The sequence below is a fragment of the Cydia strobilella genome, chromosome 18 (assembly GCF_947568885.1).
Source record: "Cydia strobilella chromosome 18, ilCydStro3.1, whole genome shotgun sequence".
NCBI classification, from domain to species: Eukaryota; Metazoa; Arthropoda; class Insecta; order Lepidoptera; family Tortricidae; genus Cydia; species Cydia strobilella.
In genome coordinates, this window is record NC_086058.1 from 10,610,721 (window position 1) to 10,633,608 (window position 22,888).

A 22,888-nucleotide genomic window follows, 5' to 3' on the forward strand; every position below is an offset into this window, starting at 1 on the left:
GTTCAATAATTTAACATTCCGTCAAGACATTTGCAGTGTTTAGCGACCAGTTATTTCCGCATAGCTTGTTATTTGTAAACAAATAAGTATATAAGCTTTCGGTGTCAACGCAATGCTTTTCGCTGAAATATGCCCGTTGAAATAATTTCCGCAAGTGCCGTCAGACAATGCTAAATAAATAAGAATGATTACTCACCACACGAGTATTTTGTGGAGAGCAGTAAATCTTGCATTCTCGTATTCTAAAGAGATATTTAACTCTACTTTGTCGGATGGTGTGTTAAATAATCCCATATGAATTCAATAAGAAGATTATACCCATAACACAAGCCTCCTTGGGCTTACCGTGGGACTTACTCAATCTGTGTAAGAATGTCATATAATATTTATTTATTATTTATTATTATTTATACAATATACAAAGACTAGACATAATGTAAACGATTTAAATTAAATTGTTAAACCTAGAAATAAAATAAAAACACAAACTATAAAACTCCACCATAACATTTAGAATATTATTGCGTTTTCTAAATGTTATGGTGGAGTTGATTAAATCGATAAGAAGGACTACTTAAATAGTAACTATTTCGTCCACGATCCTACTTACCTATTACAAATCATTAAAATAATTAACGCTATTATAAAAATAAAAACACTGTTTACCTGTTACCATAATAAGGTATTAAGACGTTTGGAAAATTGTCTGCAGAGTCAAGTATTGTAGATTCTATCTAATACCTAAATATTCAATACAAGTATAGCGTGTTAAAATGACTTAACTACAAAGTTTCAGTAAATCGGATAATATATACCTATTACGTACATAAGTATAACAAACCCTCATAAACTGTGGCTTGGTGGTAGCTCGCCTCGCGTTGTTCTGGCAATCTGGCAGCGACCCATCTGATTAAACAGCCATGCAACCGTAGCTATCAGATAAATTTCAATAAAAGCACGATTATGAACATTTTAAACTTTTAAACCAAATATGATGTAAATGCAGATGCAGCGTTATATGCATCTGCATTTACATCATATTTGGATAAGATGTTATTTTCTTCCAAATCGAAACAATGCCGGGAATCTAATTAAGTATAACTTAACTACTAAATGATACAACGAAAAAAATCAAAAATACATTGGGATTTGAAAATAACAATAAGTATAAATATTATGTAGTTAAACTAAAATTTCTAGGCTATCTTATCTTATCTTATAATTTCGGGGGCCCTTGCGGATACACTTCGACCCATAGGAATCTTTTGTGCAGTTACCCCCTAGGAAAGATCCGTCCGCTACTCAAGAGCTTTCCTCACCATCTCCATATGGAGCCGGACCGGACGGATGATGGATGGGTAGCGTTTTGAATTCCTTTGGTTCCAGATAGCCTGTTCCAAAGTCCTTCATTCTTTGTCTGGCGAGGGCGTGACATTCACACATAAGGTGTTCTATTGTCTCTTCCTCTTCGCCACACATACGACAATCGGTGTTGTCAGCGTGCCCCATCTTGGCCAGGATTCCCTTGACCCCGTAATGGCCAGTAAACACCCCCGTTATTATTTGGAGTTGCCGCTAACTTTACTTCTCCGTAAATTTTAAATCAATTACTAGCACAATATTTTATTTGCTTTTTAGATAATCTAGTTTTGTACAGCCCAGCAATTAGTGTAACTGGGTCGGATTGCAACATGATTCAGAATAGTATTGTTGCAGTAAAGTTTACGTTTCGTTACTGTAGCTGATTTAGTACATATCTGTACATATCTGTTGTTGGCATGGTGGTAACTGGTAACGGCCACACGGCACGCGACAGCTTGTACGATTGATCGCTACCGGCTACATGTTGGGCTTGTTGACATTGTTGGGGTAATATGCTGAAAATAGAAAATTTTGGGAAATATTTTTAAAAAGTTCACTGCGGCCCCGCCCCGGGTCGCTTCGACCCCGTGAAAGCAATAAGCTTGACTTTTTACATACTATTTAAAAACAATACACGGGTACTTATGCCAGAATATACCTACCTCAATGGCTCATTAAATAAAACAATCTTCTGAAGCCTCATTTGTAAGCAACTGTATTATAATACCGTCATTGATCCAATTTAGCAAAAGATTGATTAGGTATTATTGTTATTCAATTTAATTAGTATTAGACGTATATAAATGGTCTGTGTTGCGGTATTTTTGTGGTCTAGTGTGCGGGCTGAGGGATAGTGGTGTCTGCTGGCGCCAGGCACATGGCTGGAGCTATTAAAAATAATTACCTAGACTACAGCCTTAAAAGGATAGATCATGTACTTACTATTTACTAATTATTTGATCTTGGCTATTGTTAATCACTATCAGTGTTAACAAAATTATGTGGTGTTAACAAAAGTACAGGTTCAGAGGAATATGAAAAATCTGTAAATGTCTGTCATGAAACACAATCTTTGACTTCATGCAAAATATTCAATGTGTCATAAAATAAAAGTGTTATTGCCTCATTTCCCGTTATGTAGAATTTAAATTATAGTATTGTAGAACTAACCTTGGAACACGCAGTAATTGTAAAAATGTTAAAATAAAAGCTGTAAGTTGTGTGCATTGCAAAATGTTAAAGACAAGGTTTCCATTAAGGAATGAAATCGGAAAGCTAATTCCGATAAGGCCGGGAAAGCTGATCTTGTCCGATACCGGCTTCCTCTGATAACCGAAGACAACTCTATCGGGGTTGCTATGATCATCCAGACCATGTCGATTTTTCGTGTTTGAAAGGCTCTTAATTGAAGACTAGACGATTACGTTTAAATCGCCAGACCTGTATTGAGAACAATTTTCTATATTGTTTCTATAAAAAAGCACACTTTGATATACATATATTCAAATATTGCTCCAGCTAGGTAATAGTGGTACCTGTAACCTGTGCATCCCCGCGGCATGCGACGCCCATGCGGTCAGGTGCACAGATATTGCGACCGGTAGGTAGTAAAGAGTTCAGAATCACCTTACCAATTATGATTGAATATACATACATCTGCTGTTCATACCTAGCTTAGTAGTTCCAATACGTACTTCTTAACACAGTTAAATACAGATAGTTTTTTTTTCATGGCTTATTGGCATGTCTAAATAAAGCAAGAACTTGGACTTTTGACGTAGGTGTAACCCTAATTGATCCCATAATCTTTATACAATAGCTTAGGTCATGCCTGAATTTAGTGAATCCACTCAAGTTACTTGCAGGATAAATACATTGTATAGGTACGGAATGCAATAAATATTCCAGTTTCTCGTAAAAGATGACGTGGGGCCTATTAGATGCGCTAACTCCTGACCTCACACAGGCCTTGGTGTTTATCTGAACCCATTGTAAACATCAGCCAAAACCAGGGCCAGCCATATTCAAAATGTAAAAACTGCTGTCGGTAAAAAAAGTTAATTAAGGTCAAATCGAACGTTAAGCTATATTATTCGAACGGTTATCGTCAGAAATTAAGCAAGTCATATTCGGAAGTATTTTTTATATCCTTGTTAACTAGGTAGTTGTTCGGGTAATATTTTAATTATTGCTACATGTACCTACAAATTTTCATAAAAAGGAGCTATTTATATACCAGGTATATGACAGGTTTTTTGTAAAGTGCTTTATTTATGCCACTAATAGTCTCTACCATTCTTCTAAATTTAATATTGAAAAAGGTACCTAGGTGATACTTTTCAAATAAGTACCTACATATTAGTATAATTAGCACTTTGTAAAGATCGTTCCCACTTCTCCGAAGCATCACGACATTCACGACCACTTCAATTATAGCAATGTTCGTCCAATCTATCTTTGGACGCATAAAGAGTTGCGTTTCAGCGGGCATCAGAAATGACATCACGCAGATAAACTCTGACCGTAAGCAAAACAACCTACAACACTATCTTCTTTAATTAGTCACAATATGCAAGTATTTTGAAGGTTATACTAATTAATCTTGCCTTATTTACATAGGTGTAATCTATGATACATCATTTTAAATTACGCATCAATTTTAAGACGAGAGTTTTGATTTAATGGAACTACAGGTACCAACTGGATATAAAGTTGTTTCATAATATATAATTAACTTTTCACACGTTATTCATCAAGATGCAATAGAAAAGATTTAGGATTTAAATAACGTGGGGTATAAGACGTCTAGTAGCCCTGGCGAAAATATCTAGCTTATTTTTTTGCCGATAGCCTAATACCCATTTTTTTAAGTCTTTTATAAATTATGATACTTGTTTATGATTTTTGAAGTAAGTGGGTTTAATTAACAACAGTTATTTCTTGGTTTAATTTTGGTTACTTATAGTGTTAGATATTGTAGGTACAACTTGATATCAAACCCACGGCTATCTTGAACTTAATTCAAGCTCGTGAACTACTTTGTGCCCTATTGATTATTTTATAACGTGTAGGTGGAAGTAAAACTTGGTCGCATGAATCCATTAGATATTTAGGCACTTTTGGATCGATCACGTTAACACTATTCATTATCCTTTCGTTACTTACCTATTGTTAGCCATTAGTTACCGAAATCCATGTGACCCCAATTATATACTCCTTTCTCACTTGTGTGCTTACGTTAAGCCTGAAAGTAACATGAAAAATACGTGTTTTTCTTTAAGTGTACCTCTAATACTAATAAAAATATGATGCAATTACATGGTCTTGGGTGGCAACATAAACTTGAAAAATCTGATTTGATATTGATCGATGTGAGCTTTTGCTGTCACACTCTTAATTTTCTGGACCTCATCTTCCAACAGGACCAGGTCCAGCTAAAAATCGTGACGAATACGTGAAAATGATCACCAGCTGAGCGCTATTGTATAGTGAAATATAATTTTTTAAGTGTATACATGATAACTATGATTTAACTATGTACGTGTTACACGTGTTCTTACGCCATTACTAATACTTATATTAATGAAGCTTGATTCATTTTATTTGTAATTCTCTAGGAATGCAAACCGGTTTTTAATTGTATGGGAAAACTGGTTAATAACCGGTTATTAACCGAAATTTCATACCAATAAAAACCGATTTGCATTCTATTCATTTCTCATTTTAAATATACTGCACGCGTAGTTAGTGTAATTAGTAATTATACTATGACTAATGTATGGTCACAGACTTTAATTGTTGATCAAATTAAGGTTCAAGCTAATTTGGTTGTCAACGGTATAAAATGTTCAATGTAAAGTAAACCCTATATATTTAGGGTTCTACAATTATAATCCGTGACTGTACATGTACATAGCGAAAATTTAAATTCGGAAGAATCGAATATTTAAATGGTGGTTAGGCATGGCATAGGCCGTAGTTATTTCTAAACCTTTTCAATAGGGTTACCCCTCGGGACCCTGCTGTCTTTGGTTCGGAACTAATGTACGAGTAAGTATTATGGTCTAAGTTAAGAGTTAATGAACATGACTTTAGAATATAAGTACATAAGCTTCTCCATGCAGCAATTCATGAAAATTCTTTCTAAAAACGACAATTTCATAAAGCCAATGTCCCTAATGAGTTAGTCAGTCATCTGTCCACGACTCGTTACCTCCAACAATGCCTTAGATTATCCGTAGGCGTTCCGCCATTTGCCACTTCACTGCCGCTCAATAGCAATAATACTGTAGGTGTGAAAGTTTCACATTGCCAACTCGTTCACAAATGTTATATGACCTATTTTCTGACATAATTTGACCTAGTGATCTGTAGTAACTATATGTAATCGGAGATCACTCTTACGCTGGTAATTTGAAGCGATGCACTTGGTATAAATAATCGAAACAACTGTGCCTTATTCCCCAATATGCAATTAACGTAGGTATCAAAATTATACCTAAAACGCATTGATTGATGCAACACGCTTGCTTACTCTCACGTAGGTATATGTTTGGTAGTACGAACGACTGATATCCATAATGAATTGGTATCGCATTTTCCTATATGAAATTATGAATACGCTCAGGAAGAAATACTACGCGAGCACTCGACTGCGACATAACGCCGCTTCAAAAACAAAAGAGCATCACAAAACCACACAAAACTTAGGTATAGAGCAGCCGTTTGTATCGTTGAATTTAGAATGGGTTTACAATACGACTTAGTTCGTTGTCATTTGTAATTGTAATTTTAAGCCGACATTTAGATACATGTGACTCATGTGAGCCTGTGCGGCCGTTGTGATTGGCGATACCGGTGAAGTTCGTGGTGTTATTAAATGCCTTAGTCCTCGACGGTCTATTCACATCATGCCTACACTAATAAGTTAGTTGTTTTTTACAATTTACACCTATTTATATTTTTGTTGGTTCCCAGTGTTTACATTTGTAGATTTCGTCCGGATAGCCGAAGCTCTAGCTATTAATCTCTCGCCTCTGTTGGGACATTTTATAATCATTTTGTTTTAGAACACTAAAATACTTTATTAGATCTAAGTGTGTTGTTCGGTATATCGCCCATAAAATCGTTGAACAGGGCAGGTTAAAAAAATACACCTGTCTGTCCACGGCCACGATGACGGCATAAGTAAACTCTTTGGACCCTCTGCTTATGTGTTTGTCGTCGTATGACACCTAATTTGTTCAAATCGATATACCTAGCACCTAGTCGTATACTGTATACTCTGTATACACTGTAAAGCTACTTACTCCAAAAGTGAAATACAGTACTTTCTATATAATTTATATAGTGGTGTAACATTTTATATTTAAAAAAGTGTGTATAAGTATGAATCAGAATTATCTCCCATTGATAATTTTAAAGAACTGATCTCTGTAGGTGTCTAATTTAAACAATGACGACACCTACGTGTTTTTTGTCGATTTTACTGTTACTTTATATAGCTAGTATTCGCGAAACTGTGCAGTTTCTAAATGTACACATTATTCTTATTGCTTTGGATGTCCCAGGCGTGACTGGATTAGCAGTTAGCTCTGTATGATAAGGTCATTTAGACCCTCAGTCATTCATCACACGTCCATCGAAAATACTAGTGTAAGCTCTTTGTAAGGTAATGTTTCAAAGAATCGCAAATTTGATACGTGAGTGTTATTCGAAGACGCCCACAGGTGTTTTGAAATTTTACGACTTCATGCATCAGCAATGTCCATGACGTGACGTCACAGTCACGGTCGAAAAAATCAGAATAGCTAGTTACTTATTCAGAAAAAGTACGCAGTATTCCGTACAATTCCCTTGTATTTTTGAGCTCCCTATATGATTGCGAACTGCCTTTGTATGCAAATGCCACCTGGGAACATTCCACACATTAATCATTTAGTAGATTTCTCGAAAGTTTACGTCTCACGGATAACTTAATAACAAATTTGAAATTACAAGTATCTCAAGTCTATATGATTACGTCTAGAAAATGAAGTATTTTGCGACTTAGGTAATCCCATCTGGCTGACAATATATGCTCGAGAAATATGTTAATTGGGGCTGAGCACTTAATCCATTTCCAAAACGATAACATCAACACTAACTCGAAGAATGGATTAAACTGTTCCATCTTACGGCAGTCGCCCACTCGGCGCCAGTTCCTCAATTGAACTGATATACCTATACTGCATCATTGAATTGACCTTAGTCCTTCGTCTTATGAGCAATCTCCTCGCTACTGTCCACATACCTACATTTATTTCTTATGAAATTGTCATTCACACATGTTTACCTATTTACTTGAAAAGGTTGATTAACATGAACATAACAGACACTATATCGATTCCATGAATTACATTACGTCAACTCGCGCGCGGAGTCTGAATTGGAAGTAAGCTAGAATGTGGAGGCAAGACATCCTTAAAAGGCTTCGGCGTACTCTTTTACAGAAGCCAAGCGACTGCTTTAAGTCTTGGCCTCGTGAATTTGATCATGATTTAATCGCCTACATATCATATTTTCATGTATCGCGTGAGAGCTCGCTGATTGGGGATTGTAAACAAAATTGGCATGGCAATTTAGAGAGATGCGTGACGTGTAAAGTGGTGCAGGCTGCGACCTCAGCGGGTATTCGCGGCGGTGATCTCACCGTGCCCACGTCCTCGCTAAACTCGTTTCTTGTTTACTTCGCGGTGCGGCAACTTAACGTTGGCAATACAGGACGCTCTGTATCAAGAAGGGTTACGTCACCTCCGCGGCTTATATCCATTGCAGGGCGTAAAGGGGACCCAGGGCGACTGTTATGTAGGACTGGTCATAAGATCGTGATGGTTAATATGATACTGGCAGTCATTATAAAGGCAAATTATTGTCAGCCGAATATGGTATAACACTCGTAAAGATGTAAATCATTGATTAAACCGCAACAGTTTATATAAATTATTCGAATAGGTAATAAGCTAATAAGACTTGTAAATAAGTTGGAAAAATGAGTTAGGTATTTAAGTATCCTAAAAGATTAATTGTAGGTACTATTATTCAGAAGTCAATTGAAACCTTAGCCGATAATGGCTATTAAAACATTAGTGACGTGTAGAGGTCAAATCCATTCAAAAACGAATCAAGACTTGATGGATCTAAGATGGAATGCGGTTTCCTGATTAGGGTTCGAAGCCATTTGTTATAACTTTGGGCACAATAATGATACAATCAAAAATAGGAATAATAGGTATATTGCAACAAATTAAGCTTACGAAAGCTTTACCGGTTGGATTTGCTAGCTCTATGGTTAGGTTGTAGATTGCGTGGAGCTTACAGACAGGTAGGCCATATGGTCGTCGACCTTGTCGGCGACGGGCGAGCTGTTTCTACGCCCACACCGAGCTGCCGAATCATATACATCTTTCCGATTGTTCCGCCACCGGTGGCAATGGCAACTAACACATCTTGTCTGCAACTCTACGCTAAGCTTATTTATAACTTTTATAAGTTCAATAAAATTTGTGTTTAAGGCTGTTATTCGGCTGAATTGTGTGACCCATAAAAATTATGTAACACCTGTTATCTACCATAATTCACGCAAATAAATTATATCTTATCTTATCTTACATAGAGAATTCGTTTCTCTAGAAAGCTTTTACGAGTATAGCATTACTAAATCGTCTTTCTCTTTTGAAAGTTTTTTTATTTGTACTGCATCCCGTTATATGCATATTACCTAGCTAATATACTCGTACTTCGTACCATTGCGTCTAAAAAAACTTCTGTAGGTACTAGGTACCTCGTCATTTCACTTAGTTTATAACTTACTATAACGCGGTGGCCCTGTAGCACTTAGGTAACACGGTGGAATTATTTACATACATATAAAAGTAGACTATTTTATGTCTCCGTATTAGGGCACTATACATTTGCCAACCATGAATGAAGCTGTATTTGGTTCTATGACATTAATTTTGTCTCTAATAAATGAAAGGACTTTAACCCACTGCACCTAATAATACCTACCATAGGTCTCTTGGCGTCATACAAATTTAAAGGCAAAAAGTTAGGAAGAAAATAAATTTGATATACATATTGCCTCGAGTTCTGCATATTGGTGCCCTGCTAATGTATTAACTAATTTAGCTGCCGAGTCATTTGCAATTTCTTCAGTCGTGCAATTTAGGCTCTTTTAACAGACAGGACTTTCGCTCCATCCTGTGCAGAAGAGAATATTGCACTGAGAGTAAATAACTCCTCGCATTTATAACACTGGCCTTATGTAACCCAGCGGCTTCGAACTTACATTCAGTCGGCGCCGCTCCGTTTTTGGCGGACAACTTTCAATCGCGGCCTGCAACAGGGTCGAATTTTTTGTTTACCATATACGCTGCGGATAATTTCTTGATACGATTGATTTACTGAACATTATTATACATTATTTTCGTCGAATCTACTTAAATGTATTCTGTATTTTCTTTCGTTATTCCTGTCGGTAACATGAATATTTTGAAAAGTTTTTAACTGATCATTTTCTAATTAGTATCTGGTCGGTTCGGGTCATTTTCATGGCAACGTATAACCTTACCTAGTTGAGTTTAAAGAATCGGTAGAGCCAATTTTAGCTTGAAATGAACAATTAGAGTTAATAACGTTTATATTATGGACCTTAATTGTTTTGTACAGTAGCCAGTATATTAGAGCGGCCAAGGTACCTACCTACTACAAAATATCTGGGATGTTATAGGTATACATTGTAGCTATTAAGTGCAGGTACATTGCATGTATGGTCTACCACAATATGGCATGGAAAATCTTAGACTAACTTAAATTAAAAATTATAATTTTAATTACAATTAAAATGACAAGTTATCAAAATATTCCGAGCTAAACTTCCGTACTAATTAATAGGCACCGTTTGTTATTAGTTTATTAGGTATAGGTACCTATAGTTTTTACCATAGAGGAACTTATACTAGAGCGGTACTGTCATAGTAAATTTTGTAACCCCAGAAAATTCACTGCCATCTGTCGACACAGTTTAAAACTAAAAATGAAGATTTATAAAAATACGATAAAATATATTTAAATATGGATAAATGATTTTTTTTATTTGCATTAATTATTTTTATGATTTGACCCATGTTCTCTCACTGATATGCGTTAAAATTGTTAAAAAACAAACGAAACCGTCAACGCCATCTATACGACAGTAAGCCAAAGCTAGTAGCGCCCTCTGAACGAGAATAAAATTTTCTTGATTTTCGAGGCACGTTTTTTCCTTAGACTGTATCCATGGCTATTACGGAGTTATATCTATCTTTGTTTTTACTAAGCAAGCTATGTAAGCTCATTAAAATAGCACTTGAGTAAGTGTCTTCTTAATGTCCCTACATGCCTACACAAATCTGAATTACATCGTAAATGTCATCTAATGCAAGCACATCTGTATGCTGATTCAGACGATGCTCAGTCAGTCCCAGCCTCAGCCCGGGCTAAATCGGGCCTTGTTGAGTAACTGGTGAGTAAGGGAGCTTGACTAAGATGTTTTGAAATGCGATTTGTCGATAACGACTTCCATATTTTGCTGTTGCCTGAAGAAATATTTTTGTTTCTAATTATCTACACTCGTGTTGACTGTTAACGACTATTAATTATGAGAAAAACTGTCCACTTATTTTAGTTTCACTCATATTTAGACATACTGATATGAACGGTAGGTATATACAAAATAAACCATCATAATTCATTGTCAAGAAAAAAAAAATACCTAGGTATTAAGCACGTTTATGAACATCAAAAAAAAAAAGCAGTTCGTCTACAGTTTTCTCGGGTCGGCTTCTGCTAGCCGTCTTGCATTTGATAATTTTTTTATTTTTTTTTATTTTTATGAAATAGGAGGCAAACGAGCAGACGGATCACCTGATGGAAAGCGATTACCGCCGCCCATGGACACCCGCAACACCAGAGGGGTTGTAAGTGCGTTGCCGGCCTTTAAGATGGGAATACGCTCTTTTCTTGAAGGTTTGAAGGTCATATCGGTCCGGAAATACCGCAGGCGACAGTTCATTCCACAGTTTAGCTGTGCGAGGCAGGAAGTTTCTAGAGAAACGTACAGTTGAGGACTGCCAACCATCTAAGTGGTGAGGATGGTAATGTTTTCGCGTAGGGCGATGGCGAAAAGAAGCTGCAGGGATTAATCCGAACAATTCCTCGGAGCACTCCCCGTTATACACGCGATAGAAAATGCAGAGCGAGGCCACATCTCTACGCAGCGCCAAGGAGTCAAGCCGTTCCGAAGTACGCTGGCAGTCGACAATTCGAGTCGCTCTTCGCTGGATGCGGTCCAGAGGGAGAAGCTGGTATTGGGGTGCCCCTGCCCATAGATGAGAACAGTATTCCATGTGTGGGCGAACCTGCGCTTTATACAGCTGTAGGCGGTGGGCCGGCGTGAAATACTGTCTCGATCTGTTGAGCACACCGAGCTTTTTTGAGGCTAATTTGGCCTTACCCTCTAAATGGCCGCGGAACTGGACTTCACTCGAAATGTCGACGCCGAGGATTCCGATACTGGCTGCGGCAGTCAGGGGAGTGCTCTCAAAACGAGGTGATACGACAAATTCTAACTTTTTTGCGGTAAACGCGCAAACCTGTGTCTTGGCAGGGTTAAAACGGACTAAGTTTAGTCGACCCCATTCAGAGATTTATTTTAGGGAAGTCTCAATTTCAGACACAAGTTTGTTCCGGCTCTCGATGACGTTTTCCCGAGAGATATTGGTGCGGCCGGTGTAAGAGGCATCACCCGTACTATCATCAGCATAACAATGAATTCCGCTGATTTGCAGCATGTCATTGATATGCAGAAGGAATAGCGTGGGTGATAGCACACAGCCTTGGGGGACACCAGCATTCACAGACATGGAGTCTGAGCATTCGCCGTCAACTACGACCTTTATGCTTCTGTCTGCTAGAAAGCTACTGACCCATACACATAATCTCTCGGGAAGCCCATAAGATGGTAGCTTCGAAAGAAGTGCTTTGTGCCAGACGCGATCGAAGGCCTTCGCTATATCCAAACTAACAGCCAATGCTTCACCCTTTGTCTCGATTGCCTGTGCCCAACGATGTGTCAGGTAGACTAGAAGATCACCAGCCGAGCGGCCTCTACGGAAACCGTATTGTCGGTCACTAAGCAACTGGTGGTCCTCTAGGTACCGAAGGAGCTGGCAGTTGATAATGGACTCCATTATCTTCGAGAAAAGGGAGGTTATAGCTATTGGCCTGTAGTTGGATGGATTTGAGCGGTCGCCTTTTTTAGGGATCGGGTGCACCAAAGCTGACTTCCACGAGGTCGGGACTACGCCGGAAGAGTAAGAGAGCCGAAAAAGACGCGTTAAGACCGGTGCCAACTCGGGAGCACACATCTTCAGCACAACCGCAGGGATTCCATCGGGCCCACTCGACTTATGAGTGTCGAGGGAAAGAAGTGCTTTGCGCACCGAGCTTTGTTTGAACCGGACATCCGGCATATAGCTCTCGCACCGCGGTATGGTCGGCGGCGCGTTTCCCCCGTCATCCAAAGTCGAGTTGGACGCAAAGAGTTTGCCCAGAAGATCGGCTTTGTCTTTTGCGTCGTGGGCCAATGAAATGAATGAATTTTGCTGCATCGTCACTTCAGCACAAAAACTGACTCAATCCATACATTGTCCATTACGCATAGCAACGGTAGTATATAATCATTGGAAAAACAGTTTGAAATTGTACTTCAAATACTTTAAACTGCAGCACATTTGGTGGCTTTATGTTTCCATAACTAGTTGATGTGAGATGCAATCGACCTTCCCGGACGTTACGAGTACAATAGCGAACACAGCACCGACTATTGTATGCTGCCGCTTGCCAAAGAGGATATAATAGGATAGAGCGGTACTGTCATAGTAAATTTCGTAGCACAGTAAATTCACTGCCATCTATCGACACACGATTAAAACTTAAAATGACGTATAAAAATACCATAATAGGTATTTATATATGGATAAATGTTTTTTTTTATTTGCATTAATTATTTTTATATGATTTTGACCAATGTTCTTTCACTGATATGCGTTAAAATTGTTAAATAAGAAACGAAACCGTCAACGCCATCTATTCGAGAGTAGGCCAATGGTAGTGGCGCCATCTGTTCGAGAATCAAATTTTCTTGATTTTCGAGGCACGTTTTTTCCTTAGACTGTATCCATCTATTACGGAGTTATATCTATCTTTGCGCTTGCTAATCCACCGAATGCAGTGCTTTCACTTTTGTGTGTATATACATACGAGTATGTTAGGCGAACACAATGTGCATACAAATCAGCATGTACTTATACATGTTTAAGGTATAACACTGAGATAATCAATGACATCATTAATGATAGCTATGTTGCAAAGATAAGCTGAGTGTGGACTTTCCTTTTCCGCTTTACATCCTCAGCTACTGCTTCAGAGCTTAAGTGTCCGCTTTTCGACATTTCCTCCTCCACTACGCACGATCTTCGACTCCTTGGGACACCATCAACTGGCACATTTGTCATCTTTCGCTCTTATATTACTGTCGTCGCAAGGACCTTGGGCTACCGCGTTTAATTTCGCCGCTAGGGGCGCTAGTGTAGATGGAGGTCTTTCAAAATGTCAAATGCATAGAAGTTTGGGGGAGGTTTCAAGCTTTTTGATCGGGAATTTTTACTCCTGATCTGATTCATAATTGTGGTAAAAATCTTTGTCCATCTTTGATTAATCATGGTAAACAATAGATATAGCTCAATAAATGTTAGTGGTATAAAAAAAGTGCCAATTAAAATATATGCAAAATTAAACAGGTTGCAAAAATGACACATTTAGACGTTAAAATACCTAGTTGTGTATATATAAAAATAAGCGTAGAAGAATTTTGAGATCTGTTTTTCTGGACCTAACATCTACAGTGGCGCCAACTGGTGAGCACAAAAACGGTAGCCCTCATTACGCTCCCTTTAGTAGTTGTAGAGTCGGGTTTAAAATGATACGTAGGTACCATACTTTTCTAATTGATAACAGATGTCGCCCGCTTAAAAGGGTGTATTGTTGGATTCGCGGAATTCGCCAGGCTAATAATTAATGTGGTTGCGGTAAAGAGACACATGCAGCTTTATATACGTTATTTGGAAGCAAGATAATTATGCAGCACGGCTCAACGTATGTTAATTACCACGAGAATTCAACCCTTCGCTGACAAAGTTTAGTTTCTAACTAGTACTTATAACAGGTGCGGTAGAGTTCTGCTTAACTAAAGTAGCATACGTATTATTAGATTTATTAATAACACGTAAAAGTGCGAATTGTACGAAAGGGCCCATAATGTATGAAAACTATGAAAAATAGAGATATCGAAATGCTGTTTCAAAACTTCGGTTAACTACTTAAAAAATGGCACCAATTAAACTAACAACGAAGTCAAAGTTAAACGTGAGACAAATGAAATAAAGCGATTTTCCGTAAATACGACAACTATAGTAAAACGACTATTAATTACCATTATCAACATGTAAAGATTCAGCGAAATTAGATCATAGATTTAAAAAAAATACCAAGCAAGCAGATTAACAAACAGTTCCCCGAACGACCCTGATAGAACTTGAATCTCAGTCAATAGTCAATACCAATTAAATATGGAGAGAAGTGTGTCAAGAAAGAATAACACTTCATTATAAGCTTCAGACGGGTCAGGGCCACATTCGAGGAACCCTCATCTCATTGCATTGCCACTGATTCATTATTGTCTCATTCACAGTTATTTTCATCGCTTGTTTCAGACACATAAAGCATATAAGTTATTGCTGATTTGTAATGAGTTTCTCTCGGAATATTGTGACCTAAATAATTCAGTAAAAAAACATATTTAACCTAAATAAATACTAATTGGATACCTACCTATTACTACTTACGGTACAAAAAATGTAACGGAAATATACTGAAAGTACCAATAAGAACTTGCTTGATAAGAAAATAATCTCAGTGCATCTTACTTATTTGGACATTGGGTACGAGATGCACTGATGCTGATATCAAATCAAGGACGTATTCTTAAAAATTGTATCGGATACCATGTATTTTATTGATGTTTGTTGACAATGATAATCATATCGTACATTAATCATTGTAGTACTCATCGTAACTTATATTACATAATCCAATCGAAATAATCTGATAAAGTTATCAATGGACACGGCCGGCAGCTTCGCCCAATAACTGCTGTTATCGAAATCCGAGCGTCAACCGTGACACCACTAATTCGCAACTGATCCCACTTCAGTATTTGGTCTACCTTTACTAGTAGTACAGTTTTTACAACTGTGACCAAAATGGAAAAAATAATAAAAATCTTTCAAACAAACGACTAACGGCACGACGATGAAATTCATTAAATAGATCAAATATTAGGGCAACTATTTTCGGAACAGATTTCTTGGCTGTTTTATTATTTATTACTGTAGATATTAATCTTAAACAGTGCCAATTATGCCATTTTCATGAAACGTTGATTGGAAGAAAGGATTAAAAAAGAAATGCTCGAAGTAACAAGGTAAATTATGAAAGCCATTGGTGTGTTTTTATTAAATAGCTCTATGCAGGGTACCACTTAAGTGCAGTGGAGGTATCTATCTGGTATATTCATGAGAATGGACTGTTTTATATCGATTCTCGATTTTGTTACGTTAATTTTAATTAATCAATTGTAATAATAAAACTTACATCATGCTAAATATAAATATTAGGGTAGAGCTAATTTAGCAATACGAAAAAATCAATTTATATTCAGTAAATAATTCCGAATGTCAAGTAGGTACGAGGTACAAATAATTACTTTGTCACAACGATTCAATTTCAAACGCCTAATAGTCGTGTTGAATTGATGTCCTCACGACACGAAAATCAAGGCAACGCGCACTGAATGCCTGGTGACGCCGCAAATGAATGAATGAATGGTCCTGACCTTCAATATTGATCGAAATTACGCCCTGGATTTAGGGCATGAGATGTGTTGCTCCGCCATCAATAGGCGACACTAAAATAGCTAGGCCGATCTAACTACCATCACTTTGATCGTAATACATATAGGTACCTAATACCTAACTGTTAGAAAAGTATCACCAAGTCCAGAAATTCCTCGCCGTTTCTTAACGTTTATACTTTTTAGGGTTCCGTACCCAAAGGATAAAAACGGGACCCTATCACTAAGACTCCACTGTCCGTCTGTCTGTCACCATGCTGTACCATGCTGCATCTCATGAACCGTGATAGCTAAACAGTTCAAATTTTCACAGATGATGTATTTCTATATCGCTATAAAAACAAATATTAAAAATTACGGAACCCTTGGTGGGCGAGTCCAACTCGCACTCGGTTTTAGGTACTTTCTATTATTTTCATTTTGATAAGATTTTACATTATTTGTAGCAGACAAAGGTGAGGCCGTGAGGCACAGTTTTTATCGCTAAGACAACAATAATATCTTCACGTTTGTTGCATTGACGGTCTAATAATAAATATGAAGTTCCTGTCATATTAATAATTCAGTTATTCGTGTAAGAATAAAATATATAGTATCGATTGTTACGACACTATCTTTTTTAATTTCGCTAAAAGAAAAGTCGATAATTCAAATTGTCTTATATACTTAGTATGATTTAAAAGTTTTACTCATAAAACGGGGAGGGTAACCTAACGTTTGCTCCTGCATTCTAGGTAGAGCTTCACATCTGAATCCTCTAAGTATGCTTGTCACATCTTATAAAACTTATATTTGATGTGTTTTTTAGCAGGTATTACTTACTAATATATTTGCGATACCCTACCAGGGTCCATGTGCCTATATGTTACTATCAGGCGTCGTAAACTGCGAGCGAAATCCATTGAAGTACTAGGGTTGTTACGGTTGTTACCTATCCTCCTAAGGCCCAAGGTCCTATCGATAGGACTTCTTCAGTTCGATGAAATTTAAATCTTATTCATTTGGAACAGAGTTGCATTTGTTTTGTTTCGTTCAATTTCCAAACAAAATAAAATCAACTGTATTCATTGCACTATAAGGTTCTAATTTCAGTGGCAAATTTTGAATTTTTCATTTGTATGGCTGGGCCTTAGGAGGTTATCAAGTCAAAGTACGTCATTTCAATGGATTTCGCTCGCAGTTTACGATGCCTGGTTACTATGTAATATAAATATGTACAAAAAAGGAAACTTGAACCTCAGTAAATAGGATCAGATCATCTGATAGAGATAGAGATATTTATTTGCATCCAATGTACAGTCGCCATCAGATATATCGGAGCGGCCGAAGTGGTCACAATATCTGAACACGCACTCTAACGCCTTGGCAATAGAGGCGTGTTCAGATATTTGTGAGAGTCTTGGCCGCTCCGATATATCTGATGGCGACTGTACATTGGATGCAAATAAATATCTCTATCTCTATCAGATGATCTGATCCTATTTACTGAGGTTCAAGTTTCCTTTTTTGCCATGTTAACCTACATGTTGTGTCTTTATTTACATGAATCGCCAAGTTATAGGTACCTAATGACAATATATAGGTAAAAAAAATTGAAATGGCTACAACCTCCAGCAGCAGACGTTACTCTCCTTGCTCCGCGTCTGACTCACATCTATATCAGGACGAGCCCTCACCCACTCTCCCAGCATCTTAAAGTGCAATAACGTCTGTGCTTGGAATAAATTAGCCTCGATCCTGTAGAAAGTTGCATTCATTCTGCATTTCAACATTATGCATTCGAGAAACTCAATACATGTAATAACACGGTCCCGTTTTTATGTGTCGAATAAAATATAACAGTGGTCTTAAGTATCCCGCTTAGCTAGTTCTGCTAGTACTGACTGATGTATTTTATTGATTGGGTATTACATTGCAATCGCAACAACATTAGTTACCTTCAGTCAACTTCAGTTAAAATTGAGCATAGTTTTTATTAAATTTACGTACATATTTTTATTTTTAACCGACTTACAAATCTCAAAAGGAGGAGGTTATAAATTAGTTTTTTTTTATGTTTGTTACTCCATATCTCCGTCATTTCGGGACCGATTTTTATTGCAAGTATAGTATATACATACGGATTGGTCCCGTTTTTTTCGCAGTTTTGATGATGGGATCCATGAGGAATGGAGGGAACTCCTGAAATATTAAAGGATTACATATAGTGATTTTAGTATTTTCATCAACAAATCAAGCATTTAGATTTAAAAAAGTGGCATTTGATGAAGTGGAACTGCTGATGATGATCAAAATAGAACTCTTCAATGACGCATTGTTCACGTTTGGCGTTGTGTCCTCTTCGTTATGTTTGTTAAGCAAGTTAAGTTTTTAAGACACATTTTTGTCAAGCTCGAGTTCTGATGATGGGATCCATGAGGAATCGACGAAACTCCTCAAATCTTAAAGGCATACGTATAGAGATTTTTGTATTTTCATCAGAAAATAAATGATTTACATTAAAACTGTCGCATTTGATTAAGTGGAACTGCTGATGATGATTAGAACGGAATTCTTCAACGACGCATAGTATTGGCGATTTCGATTTTGACTTGAACTGGGACCCGGACACGGACCCGGACTCGGACCCGGATCCGGTTCGGACCCGGAACTGAACTCGGATCCGGAGATTTATAACTGCGACCCTTACAGAAACGACATGCTACTAGATAAGTGGGTAAGGTTAGGTTTGAACTGCGGTCCTCACAGAATCGAACTGATATCAGAGAAGTGGGTTAGGTTTAGGTTAGGTTAGAACTGTGACCCTTATAGAAACGAAATGCTACTAGAAAAACGTGACGTAATGGATTAATTATACTATATCTGGTGATCAACTAAATACCAGCCAATAATTTATATGGCATTTCAAACTGTTTTGAGAAGTCTTTTTTTTCTATTAAAGATTATATGGTACCGAAACGGAAATAACGTGAGCTATACATACTCTGTGGCTTAAAGCCGCAAGCAAACGATGAGTCATAAAATGCATAATAATTTTTATCCCTGACCTACTAGGTACGCTTTCAGTAAGGTTTTGTTGATGCATAACGTTTTATTGTTAATAATCCTTTTAAGCCTCTTACCTTACAATGAGTTTAGGGGTTCAAAAGTCCGTTCTCTAGCTAGACGGATGGCATTATTTATGTAGCCAGTGTTGCCAGGCGACGGCAGTAGGTCACGCGGTCGTTGCTATTAGGACGTTCATCACTAGGACCAGCTAACCAGCTGGATTACACTGTTAAACGACTGATCCCTACGTTGCGAAACTGTTGGTTACTCTTTAGATGACATCATTCGTTGTTTTCATGATTACAACTCAAGATTTATAATAATAAATCTATTAAAATAAAATATTATTTGATGGTTTTGAATTAAAGGCTAAGTAAGTACGTTTGTATTATGTAAATATATTGAAGCTCACTTCTTATAGTTAATTACTGGACGATTATTTGAAGTTTAGATTAATTAAGCGTTTCGTGACCTCGTCATGGCCTGTTTTATTTAAAAATACATAAGTGGGACAGTAATCGCATACACGGTTCGACAGTAGTTTGGATAGCCTGAATCTGTCTAGGTACGTGCTATACGTAGTTAACGTAGTTAGTTTGAACTCGATTTTCAGGCATAGCCCGGAGCGCGGCATACGGCAGTGCGCGGCTTGCCTCCCGACTGAAGACACGGCAACGCGTTAAAACGTTTTCAAATTTATTCCAAATCGAAATAAATCTTTTGAAGCACGTGTCGCGAGAGATTTATAAGTGAACGTGAAATTACGAAGCTTTATTTTAACCGGCAATCGTTTTGAAATAAATTTTCTATTCAAAGATGACAGTTGCAAAGTTATCGTGTTGGCTGTACGTAAGAGTTTGTTATTGCCGGTACGCTTCGTACTCGTAAGAGCGGCCGGAGGCGAGGCGAGCGCGATGGACGCGTGCGATGGCCGAACCGCTCACGCTGCCGCCTCTGCCGCCGCCCCGACGTTTCCATATCTCACTGCATCCTTACCGTGTCAAAAGGTGTGACGTTGAACATAATTTTATACGAGAAAATGTTTAAATGTTTAAAAAACAAACATTGAAGTTGTTTTAACATGACCAATTATTTGATTTTTCAGGCGTCACCGCTGCCCACACAACGATGTCCCGGAGCCATTGTTCGATGTGGCGCACACGACGAGCGTGGTCTCCGCGTACAAGCAAGACTACGACGAGAAGCACGTCAGCCGCACTACGGCCGTCCACCACGAGGACCATCTTCGCCTCGAGGGCGATTTCCAGAAGCCCGAGCGCCCCGAATGGCACCCCGCCGAACGGCCCAAACCCACCAAACCAGAGGATAATCTTAGACCCGAGGGCGATTTTGAGAAGAGGCGTCCGGAAGAATGGCGCCCCGGCGACAGAGCTCCCGTGAAACGGCCAGAAGATAACCTCAAACCAGAGGGTGACTTTGAAAAACGACGTCCTGAAGAGTGGCGCCCGGGAGACAGGGCCCCAGTACATAAACCCCAGGATAATTTAAAACCTGAGGGAGAATTCACTTCGCCTGAGAAAGAACCTTGGCGCCCAGCTGAGAGGCAGAAGCCCAAGAAACCAGAAGACAACTTGAAGCCTGAAGGTGACTTTGAAAAGCGCAAACCCGAAGATTGGCAGCCAGGTGACAGAGCTCCGGTGCGAAAACCGAAGGACAATCTCAGGCCTGAAGGAGATTTCGAAAAACGCCAACCGGAAGACTGGCAGCCAGCGGATCGCCAAAAACCCAAGAAACCCCAAGACAACCTGAGACCTGAAGGTGATTTTGAAACACAGAAACCTGACGAATGGCGCCCCGCTGAACGTCGTGAACCAACTAAGCCGAAAGATAATCTGAAACCTGAAGGTGATTTCGAAAAACCGAAACATGATGAGTGGCGGCCGGCTGAAAGGCAGACTCCTAAGAAACCGCAAGACAATCTCAGACCTGAAGGTGATTTCGAAAAGAAAAGACCTGAAGAATGGCAACCGGGTGATAGAGCCCCTGTGCGAAAGCCAGAGGATAATTTGAGGCCTGAGGGAGATTTTGAAAAACGCCGACCAGAAGATTGGCAGCCTGCTGATAGACAGAAACCTAAAAAACCTCAGGATAACCTGAGACCCGAAGGCGATTTTGAAACCCAAAAGCCCGATGAATGGCGCCCCGCTGAACGACGTGAGCCAACTAAACCGAAAGATAATCTTAAGCCTGAGGGTGATTTTGAAAAACCTAAACACGACGAGTGGCGTCCGGCTGAAAGGCAGACTCCTAAGAAACCCCAAGACAATCTTAGACCAGAAGGTGAATTTGAATCTCCAAGGCACGAGGAATGGCGTCCTGCGGAGAGACCAGAAGTCAAAAAGCCGAAGGATAATTTAAGACCTGAAGGTGAATTTGAAAAACCCAAGCATGATGAGTGGCGGCCAGCTGAAAGACAGACTCCTAAGAAGCCTCAAGATAATCTCAGACCGGAAGGCGATTTTGATACCCATAAACCAGATCAATGGCGTCCAGCGGAACGCAGAGAGCCTACGAAACCCAAGGACAACCTCAAACCAGAAGGAGAGTTCGAGCAGCCGAAACATGATGAGTGGCGCCCAGCAGAGAGGCAGACTCCTAAAAAACCTCAAGATAATCTAAAGCCTGAGGGGGAGTTTGCTCAACGCCAGCCTGCAGAGTGGCGTCCGGGTGACAGAGCTCCAGTGCGACGTCCCGAAGACAATCTAAAGCCAGAAGGAGAATTCACTTCTCCTGAAAAACAACCTTGGAGACCGGCAGAAATACAGAAGCCCAAGAAACCGGAAGATAATCTGAAACCTGAAGGAGAATTCACATCACCCAAAAAAGATGAATGGAGACCGGCAGAGAAAGCTGTAGTAAAAAAGCCAGTAGACAACTTACGGCCAGAAGGAGAGTTCACCAAGAGAACAACAGACTACACGGTTGTCACTGGCGAGAGGGCTGAAATAATCCGCCGAACCGATAACATCATTACGGAAGGAGAGTTCACAGGTAATTACATATATTATGTATATTCAAATTCAATAAACAAAATACCGTATTATTAAAGAGAACCCTTTACTAAATAGGGATGTTGACATAATGGCGAATATATAAAATGTTATGTTTTTACCATAGCAGGGAATATTAGAATGCTGAAAATCATATTTTGTAAGTGTAAATATGCGTAATAAATAAATTAAAAATAATTAAAAGTATTTAAAATAATGCCAAGCATCACGTGACTGCAAACGCAAATCGGAGAGCGTGACGTCACAGTGTGAGAAACACGCAAAGACAAGTTGTCAAATCTGGTGGTCCTCTGGCACTGACAGCAGTTTGTTTATCACATCGTTACGTCATCAAGATCACGTGACAGATTGGAGCATTTTTGAGCGAAATGTAAACACTAAACTAATTAGTCGA

General features: G+C 38.6%; 1 protein-coding gene across 6 annotated transcripts in view; it reads left to right on the forward strand.

Moving 5' to 3' along the window:
- LOC134749202 (titin) overlaps positions 1 to 22,888 on the forward strand; it is a 38,444-nt gene that overhangs the window by 6,685 nt on the left and 8,871 nt on the right. For 2 of the 6 annotated variants that reach the window (XM_063684066.1, XM_063684070.1), the window contains exon 3: positions 20,568 to 22,474. In XM_063684066.1, the coding sequence (XP_063540136.1) occupies positions 20,568 to 22,474 (1,907 nt within the window). The remainder of the gene's footprint in view (positions 1 to 20,567; positions 22,475 to 22,888) is intronic. The other 4 variants (XM_063684067.1, XM_063684068.1, XM_063684069.1 and 1 more) reach the window with 4 other exon arrangements.